A 19,904-nucleotide genomic window follows, 5' to 3' on the forward strand; every position below is an offset into this window, starting at 1 on the left:
ATACATCAGACAGATATTCAATTGTTAAATGCACTTTGAGAACTTGATTAAGAAATTGTTCATGTATGAACTGGTTTTATTTCCAGATATTGAAACTGATGGAAATGGCAAAATCCATATGGCTGCAAAATATTAACTAATATAGCCCATTCTACCAAGTGTTAGAATATTGCTTCAAAACCTCCTGGAATATTGTACACAGGCCTACTTTGTTGCAAATATTCTGCAGAATCTTTCAGGCAAAGAAACAGACAACTTGGCCCAGTAGGTCTATATCAGTGCTTAGGTTTCACACTGTTCTTTTTCCACCATTCTTTACCTGACCCCATCAAATAATGTTCTTTTCCTTTAATACTTCAACCTTCCGTTTAAATGTACTCTGTTGGTCACCTGAAACGCAGCTTGTGAAAGCAAATTCAACTTGTCTTAATGAGGTAGGGTTAACTATTCAGGTCAGCTTCCTGCAATGTTAATTTGCATAAGAAACAGTGAAGAAAAAAGGTAGCTTGAAATAGGAAAAAAATGTTGAAGTTAGTAAATGTGCACCTACCTTGTTGTACAGCTGTAAGGCCTTCTGCAAAGTGTCCTGAAGTTCTGTAACAACATACTCACAGTTCTCGACACTGACTGCGAGATCTGCAAAAATTAAGAAAAACATTCAAACATAAATTCCCATGGCTCCCTAACATACTAATAGCCCAAGAATACTAATAGCATAAGAATATTAATAGCATAAGAAAACATAACAAATGCAATTTATCGATCAGAAATAATTCAGAATCTGAATTGTTACAAATACACATATTAAACTGGGGGTGGGGGGGTGGGGAACAGAGGAGTATGAAATTAGCTATGGAAGATTCCTTCTTTACGTCCCTATAAGAGTGGTCAATCCTAATTATGCAAATAAATTCCAGGCGAAAGATCATATATTAGTTGTGATGTCAGACATTCAATATTGAGGCTAACACATGATGAATGAAACAAAGACAGAAATAGGTGGAGAAAATCAGTGGTTCTGGCAGGATCTGTGGAGAGAAAGCGGAGTTCAGAACGGTTCTGAAGGAGGATCAGTGGACTTGAAACTTTAATGTTGCTATTTCTCCAGCAATTTCTGCCTTTGTTTCAGTTTTCACCACCTACAACTCTGTTTTATTTCACATGTCAAATGGCTAATTGGGTGAAGCAAATCCATGGCTGCTAATACTTGCAACTACAGACCTGATCGAGATGTTATTACCAATCATTCCTCTTTGAGGGAAGGAGTTTTCACAATTTAATCTGAAATTAATGTTCGGATTACGAGCATCTCTAACATAAAAGTGGTCTGAACACTAAAATATTTTGATCTATAGTCAGTTATAAAACTTAAAAAACACACTAGTGGAAACACACGAGAAACAGAATCTTTGCAATACACAAAACACTTTCATGTGATTTAATGCTGACTTAGTGTTTCAATTTGTGTTGATTTCTGAGGCATACATGTCATTAGACTACAAGCCTATAAGATACAGGAGTAGAATTAAGCTATTTGACCCATCAGGTCTACACCACCATTCAATCATGACTGATGGGTTTCTAAACCCCATTTCTCCTGTCTCTCCCCATAATTCTTGATCGCCTGACTAATCAAGAATCTATATATCTCAATGACTTAGCCTCCACAAACTTCTGCGGCAATGGGATCCATAGATTAACCATCCACTGGCGGACATCCATCCTCATTTCAGCTCTAACGGATGGTCCCTTGATGGAGGCTGTGCCCTCAAGTCCTAGTCTCTCCAACTAGGGAAAACACTGTGTTCACATCCACTCTATCCAGGCTCGTCAGTATTCGGTAGGGTTCACTCAGAATGATTGGGGTGGTGGGGGATTCTAAAGTCCATCAAGTACAGACCCAATGTCCTCAACTGCTTCTCAAATGACAAGCCTTTCATCCCATGGATCATTCTTGAAAACCTCTTCTGCAGCTCCTACAATAGGCCCAAAGCTGGTCACAATATTCCAAATGTGGTCTGACCAGAGCCTTGTACTGCAGTGGCTGTATATCTCTGCTCTTGTATTCTAGACCTCTTGAGTTGAATTCCAACATTACACTTACCTTCCTAACTGCTAACTAAGCTGAAACTTTATTGCTGGAACAGCACAGCAGGTCAGGAAGCATCTAGGGAACAGGAGAGTCGACGTTTCGGGCACATGCCCTTCTTCCTGAAGAAGGGCATGTGCCCGAAACGTCGAATCTCCTGTTCCCTAGATGCTGCCTGACCTGCTGTGCTGTTCCAGCAATAAAGTTTCAGCTTTGATCTCCAGCGTCTGCAGACCTCACTTTCTCCTCCTAACTGCTAACTAAACCTGTAGTAAAAGTAAGAATGGCAATCTTACGGTGTGTCTAAGTGCACCTGGAATCAAATGCTGGCTAAGATGAAGTCAGCCTCAACTAAAAAGCTTAGTGACTATCCCTGCACTGGAAATACATGCTGAGTTTGAGTTTTTTTCAGTTGAGCTCTTTTCCGGGTGTTCAATTGAGCTATTGGGAGATTAATCCCAGAACAGATGGGAATTAACTCTTTGCATCCGCCACATTTCCCTCCACTCCCACTAGAATAAATTATAAAGACTTTAAAGGCAATTCCGCTATTCATTGTTGAAAGTATTGAAGTCCATGGTAATTTATCTGGCCAGATTATCCACTTAACCAACTTCAGGTGAAGTTTAAACATTTCTTTTAATTATGTTTAAGCATCAGGACAGTTGCAAACTAAACAAGGTTTGCACAACAACATTCAAGTATCTTAAGGTTATACACAAGTGCATTTTTGGATTGCAGGGCAGACACTGGTCTGGCAGCATCTTAGCAGAAACATTCATCCTTGAACTGTGTAGATAACTAACTTCTGCAGTTCAGATAATTTAAATGGTAGAATGACATTGCAGTAAAAAGGCTATTAAATAGAAAGGTCGGGAGATGACAAACCAGATTCAAAAGCAACCAACAAAAATGAAGCTAGCCAAGAATGAAACAAAACTTCTTTCTTGAAATTTTTATTAAGATTTATTCTATTTATTGGTTTCAAGAAACACGAAAGGAAACTTCTGCGAGTCAGAGATGCTTCAAACGTTAAATATACATTAAAAAATTACAATACCTGCTTCATTAATAGGTTTCTCTTCAATCCCCATACTTCCTCTGAGCGATGCAGCAACGTCCTTCTGAAAGCCATTTCCTTCTGGGATCGTTATGGAATTACTGCTTACAGCATCTCTGTTGGGACTGATGCTGTCATGCTGCGGTTGTAAAGGAATTGAATTGCATGAGTGAAATTTTTCCAAAGTGTGCTCAGTGCCATCTGGAGAACTGTTACAGTGCTCTAAATTACCAGTAGCTTTCTTTAGAATAGTAAAGGAGTTCATGTTTGGGATACTCCCATTCTCCTCGTGTTTTTCACAAACGTTTTGATCAGTTTTAGCCAAGCTTGCTGGCTGTGTGGGTGTGACTGCTGAGGTAGATAGCTGTGTAGAATCCTGACCAGCCCGCAGCTTTTGTTTGACCTTTGTTACAGCAAAACCATTAGCTATTGGAGGAGGCATTAGCAGTCTGTCAGTGTGTATTTTGGAAAGGTTCAATGTCAAGTTAGCTCTAGCTTGATGGTTTCCATAAGACAATATCTGTAATGTCTCTTTTGGTGGATTCTTTTCTTTAAAGTTTTCATTTGGATTATCTTCATTTGGAGTGGAGCCTTTCATTGACTCTGTTAAATCTACAGTAGACACCGCTCTGGAATTGGGCAAACTCGTACCTCTGGACTGTCCTAAGGCTTTCAAATGCAGGTTTTCTCCCATTGATGCGCTTCGTGACATTTTAGCCTTGAAACTGGCAGTTGGGTGCATGTAGGAGCGAGGTTTGCCAAGTTTATTCTTAGACATCTCTTTACTGAGTGTTGCAGCAAGCATATCCATTTTACTACACAGTGAGTGTCTTTGTTTAGTTCCCTCACTCACATGCACATTTTGCAGACTGGACTGAGCTGCTGCTATGAATGAATCAGATGATGCCCGTTCTTCTAATTGAAAATGAGCAAGAAAAGAAATTAGATTAGATTAGATTAGATTACTTACAGTGTGGAAACAGGCCCTTCGGCCCAACAAGTCCACACCGCCCCGCCGAAGCGCAACCCACCCATACTCCTACATCTACCCCTTACCTAACACTACGGGCAATTTAGCATGGCCAATTCACCTGACCTGCACATCTTTGGACTGTGGGAGGAAACCGGAGCACCCGGAGGAAACTCACGCAAAAACGGGAAAAATGTGCAAACTCCACACAGTCTCCCGCCTGAGGCGGGAATTGAACCCGGGTCTCTGGCGCTGTGAGGCAGCAGTACTAACCACTGTGCCACCGTGCCGCCCACGGTAAACAAATATTTAGTTCATGTACTTGCAATAAACCTTCTGAAAGAGAGAAATGAGAATAAATTATTTTATAAAGGACTTTCACTTGGGAGGATCATACCAAGGGGATATTAATTATAGAATACCTTTAGGATGAAATCTTACCTCCTTGTACCAGGTCTATTACTGAGGCTGACCGTTTACAGAGGTGGCTTCTTCCATTATTTGGTGCTGTATCTTTCACCTCCAAAGCAAGAGATTTCTCAGCACTTGAACTCATTGATTCTATATCCCATTCACTTCTAATATATTCTCTCTCTACAGTTTGATTCATCTCTTCATTTCTAAGGTGTTTTGTCCCATCGAAAGATGACTCCAACTCCGATCCATGACCGTCTATAAAAGGGTTAATTTCAACACGCAATTGCAAGGACTTGCATCTTGCCTGTGAGGGGAGGCAGAGAAATGAAGAAAAGAAAGATTTACAAGTTCTATTCCCACACTGCCTCCAAATACCCCGAACTATATCTTCACTTGGGCTGCAATCGCTCTTTTCTGATCACGGTGCAGCTTACTTTCACAGCTGCTTCAGAATTATCTACTTCACTTTCAAACAATGGAAAATTCTGTCATATCACTCATCCATATCGGTTCTTTTATAAAAAGACCGTTAATTAGCTTTTATCATGATATAATACTGGAATTAAAACAGCGTGCCCTCTACTTGGTTCAACATACTTCCCTAGGAAGCCATCCTAAGGCACTTCAGAATCTTGTCTGCATAACTAGAACTTTTCGTTTATCCAGATACATGCATAAGACCATAAGACATAGGAGTAGAAATTAGGCTATTCAGCGCATTGAGTTTGTTCTGCTATTCAATCATGGCGGTTAAGTTTCTCAACCCCATTCTCCTGCTTTTGCCTTGTAACCCTCGATACTCAAGAACCTATCTCAGTCTTAAATATACTCAGTGACTGGCCTCCACAATCTTCTGTGGCAGTGAATTCCATAGATTCACCATTCTCTGGCTGAAGACGTTTCTCCTTATCTCTAGTGTAAAAGGTCTTTCCTTTACTCTTAGGTCCTAGTCTCTCCTACCAGTGGAAACATCTTCCCAACATCCACGCCGATCAGGCCATTCTGTATGTTTCAATTAGATACCCCTTCATCCTTCTAAATTCCATTGAGTATATACCCAGAGTCCTCAAACATTCCTCATATGGTAAGCTTTTCATTCTTGGGACCATTCTTGTGAACCTCCTCTGAACATGCTCCTGGGCCACCACATTCTTCCTCAGATAAGGGGCTCAAAACTGTGCACAATCCACCAAATGTGGTCTGACCAGAACTTCATAGAGCTTTAGAAGTACAGCCTTTCACATTCAAGTCCTCCCAATATAAAAGCCATCAATGCATTTTTATTCTGAGCTACTGACTGAACCTTCAAGTTTACCTTAAGAGAATCCTAAAACTCCCAAAGTCTCTTTAAACTTCAGACTTCTGAATTTTCTCCCCATTTAGAAAATACTCTATGCCTCCATTCTTCTTTCTGAAGTGCATGATGTCACACATTCCCAAGTTCTTTGCCCACTCTCCTAACCTGTCCAAATCCTTCTGCAGCTTCCCCCCCCACCGTCTCCTCAATGCTACCTTCCCTCTACTTATCTTTGTAACATCTGCCATCTTAGCCAGAATGCCCTCAGTCCCTTAATCCAGATTGTTAATGTACAAAGTGAAAAGTTGTGGCCCCAACACTGAGCCTTGTGGAACACCACTTGTCACCGGCTGTCATCCTGAGAAGGATCCTTTTATTCCCACTTTTCTGCTTTCTGCAAGACAACCAAATTTCTATCCATGCACTTTGCCTCTAACACCATGGGCCCTTATGTTACTCTATAGCCTCCTGTGCAGCACCTTGTCAAAGGCCTTCTTGAAGTCCAGGTAGATAACATCCATTGACTCTCCTTGGTCTTACCTGCTTATTACTTCCTCAAAGAATTCTAGCAGATTTGTCAGGCACGACCTCCCCTTGATGAAACCATGCTGACTTTGCCCTATTTTACCACACACTTCCAAGAACGCAGAAATCTCATCCTTCACAATGGATTCCAGGATCTTACCTACGACCAAGGTTAAGTTAATCAGTCTGTAATTTTCCATCTTTCACCTTACTCTCTTATTAAACTGGGGTGTCATGTTAAACGATTTTCCAGTCCTCTGGGACTCTTCCTCATTCTAGCAATTCCTGGAAGATCACCACTAACACCTCCACTATCTCTTTAGCTATCTTCCTGAGAACTCTTGGGTGTAGTCCATCTAGTCCAGATGATATATCCACCTGCAGGCCATTCAAATTTTCCAGCACGGTCTCCTTGGTGATGGCTATCATACTCAGCTCTGCCCCCTCACTCTTGAATTTTTGGGACATTACTCGTGTCTTCCACTGTGAAGACTGACACAAAGTAATTATGCAGTTCCTCAGCTATTTCGCTGGTCCCCACTATTATCTCTCTAGCGTCATTTTCCAGCAGCCCAATATCCATTTTTGTCCCTCTTTTGCCCTTTATATATCTAAAGAAACTCTTACAGTCTTCCTTTATATTACTGGCTAGCTTACCCTCATATTTAATCTTCTCTTTTTTTTGTTGCCCTCAGTTGGTCTTTGTAAACTTCCCAACCCATTGGATTCCCACTGCCCTTAACCACATTATATGCTTTCTCTTTTGCTGTTATGCTATCCCTGACTTCCCTGGTCAACCATGACTGCCTCATTTACCCTTAACCATGTTTCTTTTTCCCTCAAGATGAACCTCTACTGTGTTTCCTGAATTACTCATAGAACCTGCCATTGCTGTTCCACTGTCTTTCCTGCTAAGCTCCTCTCCAAGTCAATTCTACCCAGCTCCTCCCTCATGCCTCTGTAGTTGCCTTTATTCAGCTGAAGTAGTTACCTCTGATTCTACGTTCTCCCTCTCAAATTGTAGAGTAAATTCAACCATATTATGATTACTGCCTCCAAAGGGTTCCTTCACCTTAAGCTCCCTTACCATGTCTGCCTCATTGCACAACACTAAATCCAGTATTGCCTGGTCCCTAATGGGCTCAACCACAAACTGCTCCAAAAGGCCACCTTGCAGACAATCCATAAATTCCTTGGCTTGCAACCCACTACCAACCTGATTCTTCCAGACCACCTGCCTTTTGAAATCCCCCATGATCTGTGACTTTGTCTTTCCTACACATCTTTTCTATTTCCTGACTTAGGAGGCTTTTAGACAAGTCCAACTCTGGAAATCACCTACAGTTAACTGCATAGCCCCTGCTTCATACTTTTTCATCTTCTGATTAACACCATACTCTGCATTATCATTACTATTTTGTGGCCTACAAATAACTCTAAGTAATGTCTGCTGCCTATTGTTGTTACTTAGTTCCACCCATACACATGACACACTGATCTTTTATTTCAAGATCCTCCATGACCCCATCCCTTACTTTCAGCAACTCTGAACGTTTTTCCTTTTTGCCTGCCTTTCCTAAACGTTGGATATCTTTGAAAATTCAATTCCCAATCTTGTCACCACGCAGTCATGGTTACGCCATGTACATAGGATCATACCCATGCATCTTTATTTGTGCCTTTAGCTCATTAACCTTGTGACTGCTGTGTGCGTTCAGATAGCTTGCCCTTAACTTTGTCTTTTAGCCATCATTCTAATATTAAAGCAGAATTTCTGCTCAGCTTTGTCCTTCTTATCTAGGATTCTTAGCACCTTTTCAAATTCATGTTACCAACTTTATTTTCTTTCGATTTGGCCTAACTCTCAGGTTCCAATCGCCCCGGGAAGGTAGTTTGAACTGACCCAAACAGCAGCAGCAAATGTCTCTTGCAGATACAAACCTCTTTAATCACTCCGTATCCTGACCTTGTCTCCAACCTTTTCCATATCTCCTTTTCACTGGAGGTTGAATGGTCAATCCTCAGCAAATGGCTCAATTTCATTCCCCTATGCTGTGAAGATGCTGCTCCTTTAACAACGTTATGTTGTTCTTGTTTTTTTTCCCCCAAGCGGGTACATAAAAACAGAGACTCCGGGAGGTCAAGGTTTGAAGGGTTTTCGGGGCAATTTGGTTATAGCTAACAGGTACTGCCTCAAGTAAAAAGGCTTTCCAGATTTAAGAAAATCACTTACACATTGAAAAGGGAATGGCCAGTTCTCCCAGCTCAGCTTCTCTCTGGTTTGGTTTGGTTTTAGCAAGCAGAGCTGAGAAGCTGCTGGACCCAAAGGAGCACATCCATGCTGATCCTGCCTCTCTCTGACATCGCTCCAGAAAGACCATGTTTGATTTTACCCTTTTTTTGTCAAGGAGTGATTATGGGGATCATTGCAACAGCATCATTATGTTGGCATAATTTGCTGAGTTTTCAGATAGGTTGGCTATTCTATATTCTGTTCTCTTTTATTAGTGTTTCATTTGGTAATCCAGCAAATAAATTCTGTTTTGTTTGAAATTAAGTGAAGTTTCAACTAAATATGAAACTAACAACGCCCATATGTCAACAAATTCTGCACATCAGTATGTCGAGCTCTTTGAATATAGAAACATAGAATAAATACAGCGCAGTACAGGCCCTTTGGCCCTCGACGTTGCACCGATCCAAGCCCACCTAACCTACACTAGCCCACTATCCTCCATATGCCTATCTAATGCCCGTTTAAATGCCCATAAAGAGGGAGAGTCCACCACTGCTACTGGCAGGGCATTCCATGAACTCACGACTCGCTGAGTAAAGAATCTACCCCTAACATCTGTCCTATACCTACCACCCCTTAATTTAAAACTATGCCCCCTCGTGGAAAAAGGTTCTCATGGTCAACCCTATCTAAACCCCTAATCATCTTGTACACCTCTATCAAGTCACCCTTAAACCTTCTTTTCTCCAATGAAAACAGCCCCAAGTGCCTTAGCCTTTCCTCATATGATCTTCCTACCATACCAGGCAACATCCTGGTAAACCTCCTCTGCACCCGTTCCAGTGCCTCCACATCCTTCCTATAGTATGGCGACCAAAACTGCACACAATACTCCAGATGCGGCCGCACCAGAGTCTTATACAACTGCAATATGACCTCAGGGCTCCGGAACTCAATTCCTCTACCAATAAAAGCCAGTACGCCATACGCCTTCTTCATCGCACTATTTACCTGGGTGGTAACTTTCAGAGATCTGTGTACATGGACACCAAGATCCCTCTGCTCATCCACACTACCAAGTATCCGACCATTAGCCCAGTACCCCATCTTTTTGTTACTCTTACCAAAGTGAATCACCTCACACTTACCTACATTGAACTCCATTTGCCACCTTTCTGCTGAGCTCTGCAGCTTATCTATATCCCACTGTAACCTGACACATCCTTCCTCACTGTCAACAACTCCACCGACTTTCATATCATCCGCAAACTTGCTCACCCAACCTTCTAGCCCCTCCCCCAGGTCATTTATAAAACAGCAATGGTCCCAAAACAGATCCTTGCAGAACACCGCTAGTAACTGCACTCCAAGATGAACCTTTACCATCAACTACTACCCTCTGTCTTCTTCCAGCCAGCCAATTCCTAATCCAAACCTCCAACTCACCCTCAATGCCATACCTCCGTATTTTTTGCAGTCGCCTACCATGGGGAACCTTAACAAACGCCTTACTAAAATCAATATACACCACATCTACCGCTTTACCCTCGTCCACCTCCTTAGTCACCTTCTCAAAGAATTCAATATGGTTTGTGAGGCACGACCTGCCCTTCACAAAACCATGCTGACTATCCTTGATCACATTATTCCTATCCAGATGTTCATAAATCCTATCCCTTACAATTCTCTCTAAGACTTTGCCCACAACAGAAGTGAGACTCACCGGCCTATAGTTACTAGGGTTATTCCTACTCCCCTTCTTGAACAAGGGAACCACATTTGCTATCCTCCAGTCTTCTGGCACTATTCCTGTTGACAACGAGGACATAAAAATCAAGGCCAATGGCTCCGCAATCTCCTCCCTTGCTTCCCAGAGAATCCTAGGATAAATGCCGTCAGGCCCAGTGGACTTATCTATTTTCACCCTTTCCAGAATTTCCAACACCTCTTCCCTACATACCTCAAAGCCGTCCATTTTAATTAATTGTGACTTAGTATTCACATCGGCAACAATGTCCTGTTCCTGAGTGAATACTGACGAAAAGTATTCATTCAGTGTCTCCCCAATCTCTTCAGCCTCCACACGCAACTTCCCACTACTGTCCTTGACTAGACCTATTCCTACCCTAGTCATTCTTTTATTCCTGACATACCTATAGAAAGCCTTTGGGTTTTCCCTAATCCTACCAACTAAGGACTTTTCACGTCCCCTCCTTGCTGCTCTTAGCTCTCTCTTCAGATCCTTTCTGGCTACCTTATAACTCTCAATCGCCCCAATTGAACCTTCACGCCTCATCTTTACATAGGCCGCCCTCTTCCCTTTAACAAGGGATTCCAATTCCTTATTAAACCACGGCTCCCTCACACGACCCTTTCCTCCCTGCCTGACAGGTACATACTTATCAAGGACACTCAATAGTTGCTCCTTGAACAAGCTCCACATATCAATTGCGCCCTTCCCTTGAAGCCTACTTTTCCAAGCCACGCATCCTAAGTCATCCCTCACCCCATCATAATTTCCCTGCCCCCAGCTATAACTCTTGCCCTGCAGTGCACACTTATCCCTCTCCATCGCTAGAGTAAAAGTCACCGAATTGTGGTCACTGTCCCCAAAGTGCTCACCTACCTCCAATTCTAACACCTGGCCTGGTTCGTTACCCAGAACCAAATCCAGTATGGCCTCACCTCTTGTTGGCCTGTCTACATATTGTGTCAGGAAACCCTCCTGCACACATTGGACAAACACCGACCCATCTAACGAACTCGAGCTATAGCTTTCCCAGTCAATATCTGGAAAGTTAAAGTCCCCCATAACAACCACCCTATTACTTTCACTCTTCTCCTGAATCATCCTCGCAATCCTTTCTTCTAAATCTCTAGGACTATTAGGAGGCCTGTAGAAAACTCCTAACAGGGTGACCTCACCTTTCCTATTCCTAACCTCAGCCCAAACTACCTCAGATGGCGAGTCTTCATCCATTGTCCTTTCCACCGCTGTAGACAAGCAATACCACACCTCCCCCTCTTTTACCCCCACCTCTGACCCTACTAAAACATTTAAACCCTGGAACCTGCAACAGCCAATCCTGTCCCTGTTCTACCCATGTCTCCGTAATAGCCACAACATCGAAATCCCAGGTACCAACCCACGCTGCAAGTTCACCTACCTTATTTCGTATACTTCTTGCATTGAAGTTTACACACTTCAAGCCACTTTCCTGTTTACAGGCACCCTCCTTTGAGATTGATGCCATGTTCCTAACCTCCCTACACTCCAGGTCCTGCACCCTAAAGCTACAGTCTAGGTTCCCATGCCCCTACAGAGTTAGTTTAAACCCCCCACCCCCCCCTCAAAAGCACAAGCAAACCTCCCCCCAAGGATACTGGTGCCCCTCAGGTTCAGGTGTAGACCATCCTGTTTATAGAGGTCCCACCTTCCCCAGAAAGAACCCCAGTTATCCAGATACCAGAATCCCTCCCTCCTGCACATCCCTGTAGCCACACATTTAACTGTTCTCTCTCCCTTTTCCTCGACTCTCTTTCACGTGGCACAGGTAACAAACCAGAGACAACAACTCTGTTTGTTCTAACTCTGAGCTTCCAACCTAGCTCCCTGAAAGCCTGCCTAACATCCTCAGCCCTCTTCCTACCTATGTCGTTGGTGCCAATGTGGACCACGACTTCGGGCTGCTCCCCCTCCCCCTTCAGGACCCGGAAAACACGATCATAGATGTCACTTACCCTTGCACCTGGGAGGCAACATACCAAACGTGAGTCTCTCTCGCCCCCACAAAACCGCCTATCTGTGCCCCGAACTATCGAGTCCCCAATAACTATTGCTCTGCTCTTCTCCACCCTTCCCTTCTGAGCAACGGGGACAGGCTCTGTGCCAGAGGCCTGAACCCCATTGCTTACCCCTGGTAAGTCATCCTCCCCACAAGTATCCAAAATGGTATACTTGTTCTTGAGGGGAGCGGCCGCAGGGGGTCCCTGCACTGGCTGCTTCCTCCCAGTCCCCCTCACTGTCACCCATCTGTCTGCAATCTTTGGAGTTACTACTTCCCTGAAGCTCCGATCTATGACCAATAGATGCCTCCGTGCCAATTTTTAAAAAGAATTTACTTGTGGGATGTGGGTGTTGCTGGATAATCAGAATTTATTGCTTATCCCTAGGTGACCTTGTGAAAGTGGTGGTGAGCTGCCATCTTGAACTGCTGCAGTCCACCAGCTGTAGGTTGCCCCACAATACCATTAGGGAGGGAATTCCAGGATTTTGGACCAGTGACAGTGAAGGGACAGTGATATATTTCTAAGTCAGGATGGGGTGTGGCTTGGAGGGGAACTTGAATGTGATGTTCCCACATATCTGCTGCATTGTCCTTCTACATGGAAGGGGTTGGAGGTTTGGAAGGCACAATCTTTGGTGAATCTCTGCAGTGGATCATAGTCAGTTGCAGTAATGTGCACTATCTGTGGTGAGAGAGTGCATGCTTGTGGATGCATTGCCAATCAAGAAGGCTGCTTTTGTTCTGGATGGTGTCAAACTTCTTGAATGTTGTTGCAGTTGTACTCATCCCGGCAAGTGGGATGTATTCCATCACACTCCTGACATGGCTCTTGTGGACAGTGGACAGGTTTTGAGGAGTCAGGAGTTGAGTTACTCAGAGTCACAGAGATGTATAGCACGGAAACTGACCCTTCGGTCCAACTTATCCATTTTGACCAGATATCCTAACCTAATTCACTCCCGTTTGCCAGCACTTGGCCCATATCCCTCCAAACTCTTCCTATTCATAGAATTGGCCAGATGAGTTTTAAATGTTGTAATAGTACCAAGCCTCCATCACTTCCTCTGGCAGCTCATTCCATACACGGACCATCCTCTGCATGAAAAAGTTGCCCCTTAGGTCCCTTTTATATCTTTCCCCTTTCAGACTAAACTTATGACCCCTAGTCCTGGACTCCACCACCCAGGGGAAAGATCTTGGCTATTTATCCTATCCATGTCCCTCATGGTCTTATAAACCTCTATAAAGTTACTCCTCAGCCTCCAATGCTCCAGGGAAAACAGCCCCAGCCTATTCAGCCTCTTCCTATAGCACAAATCCTCCAACCCTTGCAACATCCTTGTCAATCATTTCTGAACCTTTCAAGTTTCACAACATCCTTCTGATAGGAAGGAGACCAGAATTGCAAGCAATATTACAAAAGTGCCCTGTACAGCCACAACATGACCTCCGAACTCCTATACTCAATGGTCTGACCAATAAAGGAAAGCATACCAAACGCCTTCTTCACTATCCTATCTATCTCTGACTCCACTTTCCAGGAACTATGAACCTGCACTCCAAGGTCCCTTTGTTCAGCAACATTCCCCAGGGCCTTACCTTATGTATATAAGACCTGCCCTGATTTGTTTTTCCAAAATACAGTACTTCATATTTATCTAAATTAAAATCCAGCTGCCACTCCTCAACCCATTGGCCCATCTGATCAAGATCCCATTGTAATCGGAGATAACGTTCTTTGCTGTCCAACTACACCTCCAATTTTGGGGTCATCTGCAAACGTATTAACTATATCTACTATCTTCATATCCAAATAATTTATATAAATGACAAAAAGCTGTGGACTCAGCACTGATCTTTGTGGCACACCACTGGTCACAGGCCTCCAGTTTGAAAAGCAACCCTCCACTACCACCCTCTGTCTTCTACCTTCGAGGCAAGTCTGTATCCAAATGGCTAGTTCTTCCTGTACTCCAAGAGATCTAACCTTGCTAACCAGTCTACCATGAGGAACCTTGTTGAATGCTTTACTGAAGTCCAGACAGATCGTGTCCACTGCTCTGCCCTCGTCAATCCTCTTTGTTACTTCTTCCAAAAACTCAATCAAGTTGGTGAGACTTTTGATTTCCCATGCACAAAGCCATGTTGACTATCCCTGACCAGAGTCAAGAATGTGGAGCTGGAAAAGCACAGCAGGTCAGGCAGCATCCAAGGAGGAGGAAAATCAACGTTTCGGGCAAAAGCCCTTCATCAGGAATGAGGCTGTGAGCCTCAGGGGTGGAGAGATACATGGGAGAGAGCTGGGGCGGTAGCAGAGAGTGCAATAGGTGGATGGAGGTGGGGAAGAAGGTGATAGGCCGGAGGGGAGGGTGGAGCAGATCGGTGGGAAGGAAGATGGACAGTTGGGACAGGTCATGAGGATAGTTGGAACTGGGGTAAGGTCGGGGGGAGGGGAAATGAGGAAACTGGTGAAATCCACATTGATGCCATGGGTTGGAGGGTCCTGAGACGTAAGACGAGGCATTCTTCCTCCAGGCCACAGATGGTAAGGGAGTGACGATGGAGGAGGCCCAAGGACCTGCATGTCCTCGGCAGAGTGGGAGGGGAAATTGAAGTTCTGGATGTAGGTTTGCTCGCTGAGCTGGAAGGTTCATTTTCATGAACAGTGGCGCCACGTTAGCCAACCTCCAGTCATCTGGCACCTTTCTGCAGCTATCAATGATATAAATATCTCAATAACAGGGCCAGGAATCATTTCCCTAGCTTCCCATAGAGTTCTAGGGTACACCCGATCAGGTCCTCGGGATTTATTCACTTTTGTATGTCTCAAAACATCCAACACCTCCTCCTCCATAATATGGACATTTTTCAAGATGTCACCATCTATTTCCACACATTCTGTATCTTCCATGTCCTTCTCCACAGTAAACACTGATGCAAAATACTTGTTTAGTATCTCCCCCATCTTCTGCTTCTTTGCTGATCTTTGAGGGGCCCTATTCTCTCCCCAGCTACCCTCTTGTCTTTAATGCATTTATAAAATCCCTTTGGATTCTCCTTAACCCTATCTGCCAAAGCTATCTCATGTCCCCTTTTTGCCCTCCTGATTTCCCTGTTAAGTATGCTTCTACAGCCCTTATACTCTAAGGATTCACTCAATCTCTGTTGTCTATACCTGACATATGTTTTCTTCTTTTTCTTAACTAAAACCTCAATTTCTGTAGCCATCCAGCATTCCCCACACCTACCAGCCTTTCCTTTCATCCTAACAGGAATATACTGTCTTTGGACTCTTGTTATCTCATTTTTGAAGGCTTCCCATTTTCCAGCCGTCTCTTTACCTTTACCTGCTCCCAGTCAGCTTTTGAAAGTTCTTACCTAATACCATCAAAATTGGCCTTCCTCCAATTTAGAACTTCAATTTTTAGATCTGGTCTATCCTTTCCCATTACTATTTTAAAACTAATAGAATTATAGTCACTGGCCCCAAAATGCTCCCCCACTAATACCTCAGTCACCTCTCTAGTCGGTACATCCACATATTGAATCAGAAAATTTTCTTGTACACTCTTAACAAATTCCTCTCCATCTAAACCCTTAACACTACGGCAGTCCCAGTCTATGTTTGGAAAGTTAAAATCCCCTACCGTAATCACCGTATTATTCTCACGGATAACTGAGATCTCTGCACAAATTTGTTTCTCAATTTCCCACTGACTATTAGGAGGTCTACAACACAATCCCAATAAGGTTGATCATTCCTCTCTTATTTCTAGTTCAACCTAAATAACTTCCCTGGATGTATTACTAGGAATATCCTCCTTCAGTACAGCAGTAATGCTATCCCTTATCAAAAAGGCCACTCCCCACCCCTCCCCCGCACCTCTCTTGCTCCCCTTTCTATCTTTACTATAGCATTTGTATCCAGGAACATTAAGCTGCCAGTCCTGTCCATCCCCGAGTCACGTCTCTAAATGCTATGATATCCCAGTCTCATCTTCCAAACCATGCCTGGAGTTCAGCTGCCTTCCCTGTTAGGCCTCTTGCATTGAAAGAAATGCAGTTTATCAGTCCTACCTTGTTCTCTGCTTTGTTCCTGCCTGCCCTGACTGTTTGACTCGCTCCTTTTCCCAACTCTACCAGTCTCAGATTGCTCTCCTTCCTCATTACCTCCCAGAGGTCCATACCTCCTCCTTACTAGTTTAAATCCTCATGAGCAGCTCTAGCAAATCTCCTTGTCAGTATAATTAGTCCCTTCCAATTCAACTGCAATCCATTTTTCTTATAGAGGTCACTTCTACCCCAAAAGAGATTTCAATGATCCAGAAATGTGACCCCTTCTCCCCTTTACTGGTTCCTCAGCCATGCATTCATCTGCTCTATCCTCCTATTCCTAACATCATTAGCTCGTAGCGCTGAGATTAATCCAGATCTTACAACTCTTGAGAACCTCCCTTTATAAAATCCTACCTAACTTTCTTTATACTCCCTTCAGAGCCTCACTCGCCACAGTATTCCTAGTCTCTGACCTGATCTTGTAGTTACTGTGTTTATGTGTTGAGTCCCATTGAGTTTCCAGTCAATGGTGACACCCAGGGTGTTGATAGTGGGGGATTCAGTGATACTAATACCATGAATGCCAAAGGGGTGGTGGTTAGATTGTCTCTTATTTATGATGGTCATAGTCTGGCATTTGTGTGGCATGAAATATACTGGCCACTTGTCAGCCCAAGTCTGGATATTGTCCAGATCCTATTGCATTTGGACACTGACTGCTTCAGTATCTGAGGAGTTATGAATGATGCTGAACATGGTGTAATCAGTGAACATCCCCATTTCCGGCATTATGAAGAAGAGAAGGTCATTGATGAAGCAGCTGAAGATATTCTGACATGACTGATTTCCAACAACCATGACCATCTCCCTGTGTGTCAGGTAACTAACTACTTATAAGTGGTTTGACCCCGACATCCATTGATTCCAGTTCTGCTTGGACTCCTTGATGCCATACTCCGTCAAATGCAGCCTTGATGTCAAGGGCTGTCACCTCCACTTCACTCTGGAATTCAGCTCTTTTGTCCATGTTGGAACCAAGGCTGTAATATGAAGATGTGGGTGTACCTTTAAGAGTTAAAAGCAGCAGAACTACCAGACACAGCCCCAAGTGTTCTCAAAAAGGCAACAATGTATGTAACACTGGGTCAAACAACTCAATTAGCTCGCTGCCTGGAGACAAAAACAAATTTGAATTCGTCAATCAGTTTAAATATATGCCCAAAAAACACCAACTTCCAATCAAGTTTGAATTGAGTATATTGACAATCTTAAAAGTTAATGACACAATCCAATGGTCTGGGGTATAAGATGGGGGGGGAAATTGAACATTTGAGAGGAGAACTGTCAAGTCCTAGCATGTAACAGACTGCTTGGAAAAAAATCTCTCTCAAAAGTACCTTTTTGATCAGTAACCTGTGACGCATAAATTCCTAACAAGGAGAAAGGATGGCACAGGAAGATCAGTAGACAAGAACCTATAGCTGCCTGGTTTTGAGATAAGAAGTGGTGTTTTGTAAATCTTAATTGCGAGTTTTATCGGACTAGTAATGTAGAAGGGAAGGTAAAAGGTAGGTTAGAGAAAGAAATTATAAATAGAGTTTGGCTAATTATTCTCCATTATACTTTAAGAAATAAAGTTGTTAATTTTTACTTTACATAGTTCTTGGCCACTCTAATATTTACAGATTACTGCACGGGATAAATCTTTTCTGTGTGGCTGATTTTAAATTAAGCAGGAGAGTTTACCCTGTGTCATAACAGCTGTAATGAGGTCAGGAGCTGAGTGGCCCTGGTGGAACCCAAACTGGGTGGCACCGAGCAGGTTATTGCTGAGTGGATGCTGCTTGATAGCACTGTTGATGACACCTTCCATTACTTTACTGATGACCGACAGTAGACTGATTGGGCAATAATTGGCCAGGTTGGATTTGTTCTGCTTTTTATGTACAGGGAATACTTGGGCAATTTTGCACATTGTCATATAGATACCAATGTTGTAACTGTACTGGAAAAGCTTGACTTGGGGAGCAACCTTTGGAAGACAAGTCTTCAGGACTATTGCTGGAATGTTGTCAGGGCCCACAGCCTTTGCAGTAGCCAACGTCTCCAACTGTTTCTTGATTTCACATGGAGTGATTCGACTTGGCTGATGACTGGTATTTGTAATGCTGGGTAAAAACGAGGACTGCAGATGCTGGAAACCAGAGTCTGAATTAGAGTGGTGCTGGAAAACTACAGCAGGTCAGGCAGCATCCAAGGAGAAGGAAAATTGATGTTTCGGGCAAAAGCCCTTCATTAGGAATAGAGGCAGGAAGCGTGCAGGGTGGAGCGATAAATGAGAGGGGAGGTGGGGAGAAAGTAGCATAGAGTACAATGGGTGAATGGGGGTGGGGATGAAGGTGATAGGTCAGAGAGGAGGGTGGAGTGGATAGGTGGAAAGAAGATAGGCAGGTAGGACAGGTCATGAGGGTAGGGCTGAGCTGGAAGGTTGGAACTGGAGTAAGGTGGGGGAGGAGAAATGAGGAAACTGGTGAAGTCCACATTGATGCCCTGGGGTTGAAGTGTTCCGAGGTGGAAGATGAGGCATTCTTCCTCCAGGCATCGGGTGGTGAGGGAGTGGAGGTGGAGGAGGCCCAGAACCTGCATGTCCTCAGCAGAGTGGGAGGGGGAGTTGAAATGTTGGGCCACAGAGCGGTGGGGTTGATTGGTGCGGGTGTCCTAGAGATGTTCCCTAAAGCGCTCTGCGAGGAGGCATCCAGTCTCCCCAATGTAGAGGAAACCGTATCAGGAGCAACAAACACAATAAATGACATTGGTGGATGTGCAGGTAAAACTTTGATGGATGTGGAAGGCTCCTTTGGGGACTTGGATGGAGGAGGTATGGTCAGGGGAAAGTGCCAGGAGGGGAGGGTGGGTTGTTGGGGGGTGTGGACCTGACCAGGTGGTCACAGAGGGAACGGTCTTTGCGGAAAGTGGAAAGGGGTGGGAAGGGAAATATATCCCTGGTGGCAGTTGGAAATGAAATGAAGAGATCGAGGACAGGTAATAGGCCAGCACAGGGTGTCCAGGTGGATGGAGTGTGTTGGAGGCAGGTGAAGGGGTCCTTGGAAGGTGGGCGGGAGTCCTGATTGTAAAAGTAAGCTCGGAGGCAGAGGCGGCAGAAGAAGCGTTCGACATCATGGCGTGTATTAAATTCATTGATGCGTGGGCGGAGGGGAATAAAGGTACGGCCTTTGCTGAGGACTGATTGTTCATCCACTTGGAAATGAAGAGATCGAGGGCGGGTAATAGGCCAGCAGGGGGGTGTAATGCGGGGGACCACTGGATTAGGCTGAAATGGAGCATTCATTCAGCGCTTCTGGCTGAAGATTGCTGCGAAAGCTTCAGCCTCATCTTTTGCACAGATGTGCTGGGTTCTTCCATCATTGAGGATGGGGATATTTGTGGAGCCGCCTCCTCCAGTGAG

At 44.0% G+C, this 19,904-nt stretch overlaps 1 protein-coding gene across 2 annotated transcripts in view; it reads right to left on the minus strand.

Moving 5' to 3' along the window:
- LOC122542905 (WD repeat-containing protein 62-like) overlaps positions 1-19,904 on the minus strand; it is a 179,101-nt gene that overhangs the window by 7,480 nt on the left and 151,717 nt on the right. Inside the window, exons 28-30 of one of the 2 annotated variants that reach the window (XM_043681047.2) lie at positions 4,561-4,840; positions 3,150-4,061; positions 551-636 (exon numbers count right to left, since the gene is read on the minus strand). In XM_043681047.2, the coding sequence (XP_043536982.2) occupies positions 551-636; positions 3,150-4,061; positions 4,561-4,840 (1,278 nt within the window). Of the gene's footprint in view, positions 1-550; positions 637-3,149; positions 4,065-4,560; positions 4,841-19,904 lie in introns of both variants that reach the window. The other variant, XM_043681046.2, reaches the window with a different exon arrangement.

The sequence above is a fragment of the Chiloscyllium plagiosum genome, unplaced genomic scaffold (assembly GCF_037043375.1).
Source record: "Chiloscyllium plagiosum isolate Xiang-an unplaced genomic scaffold, Cpla_swu_hap1 HiC_scaffold_47, whole genome shotgun sequence".
Lineage (NCBI taxonomy): Eukaryota > Metazoa > Chordata > Chondrichthyes > Orectolobiformes > Hemiscylliidae > Chiloscyllium > Chiloscyllium plagiosum.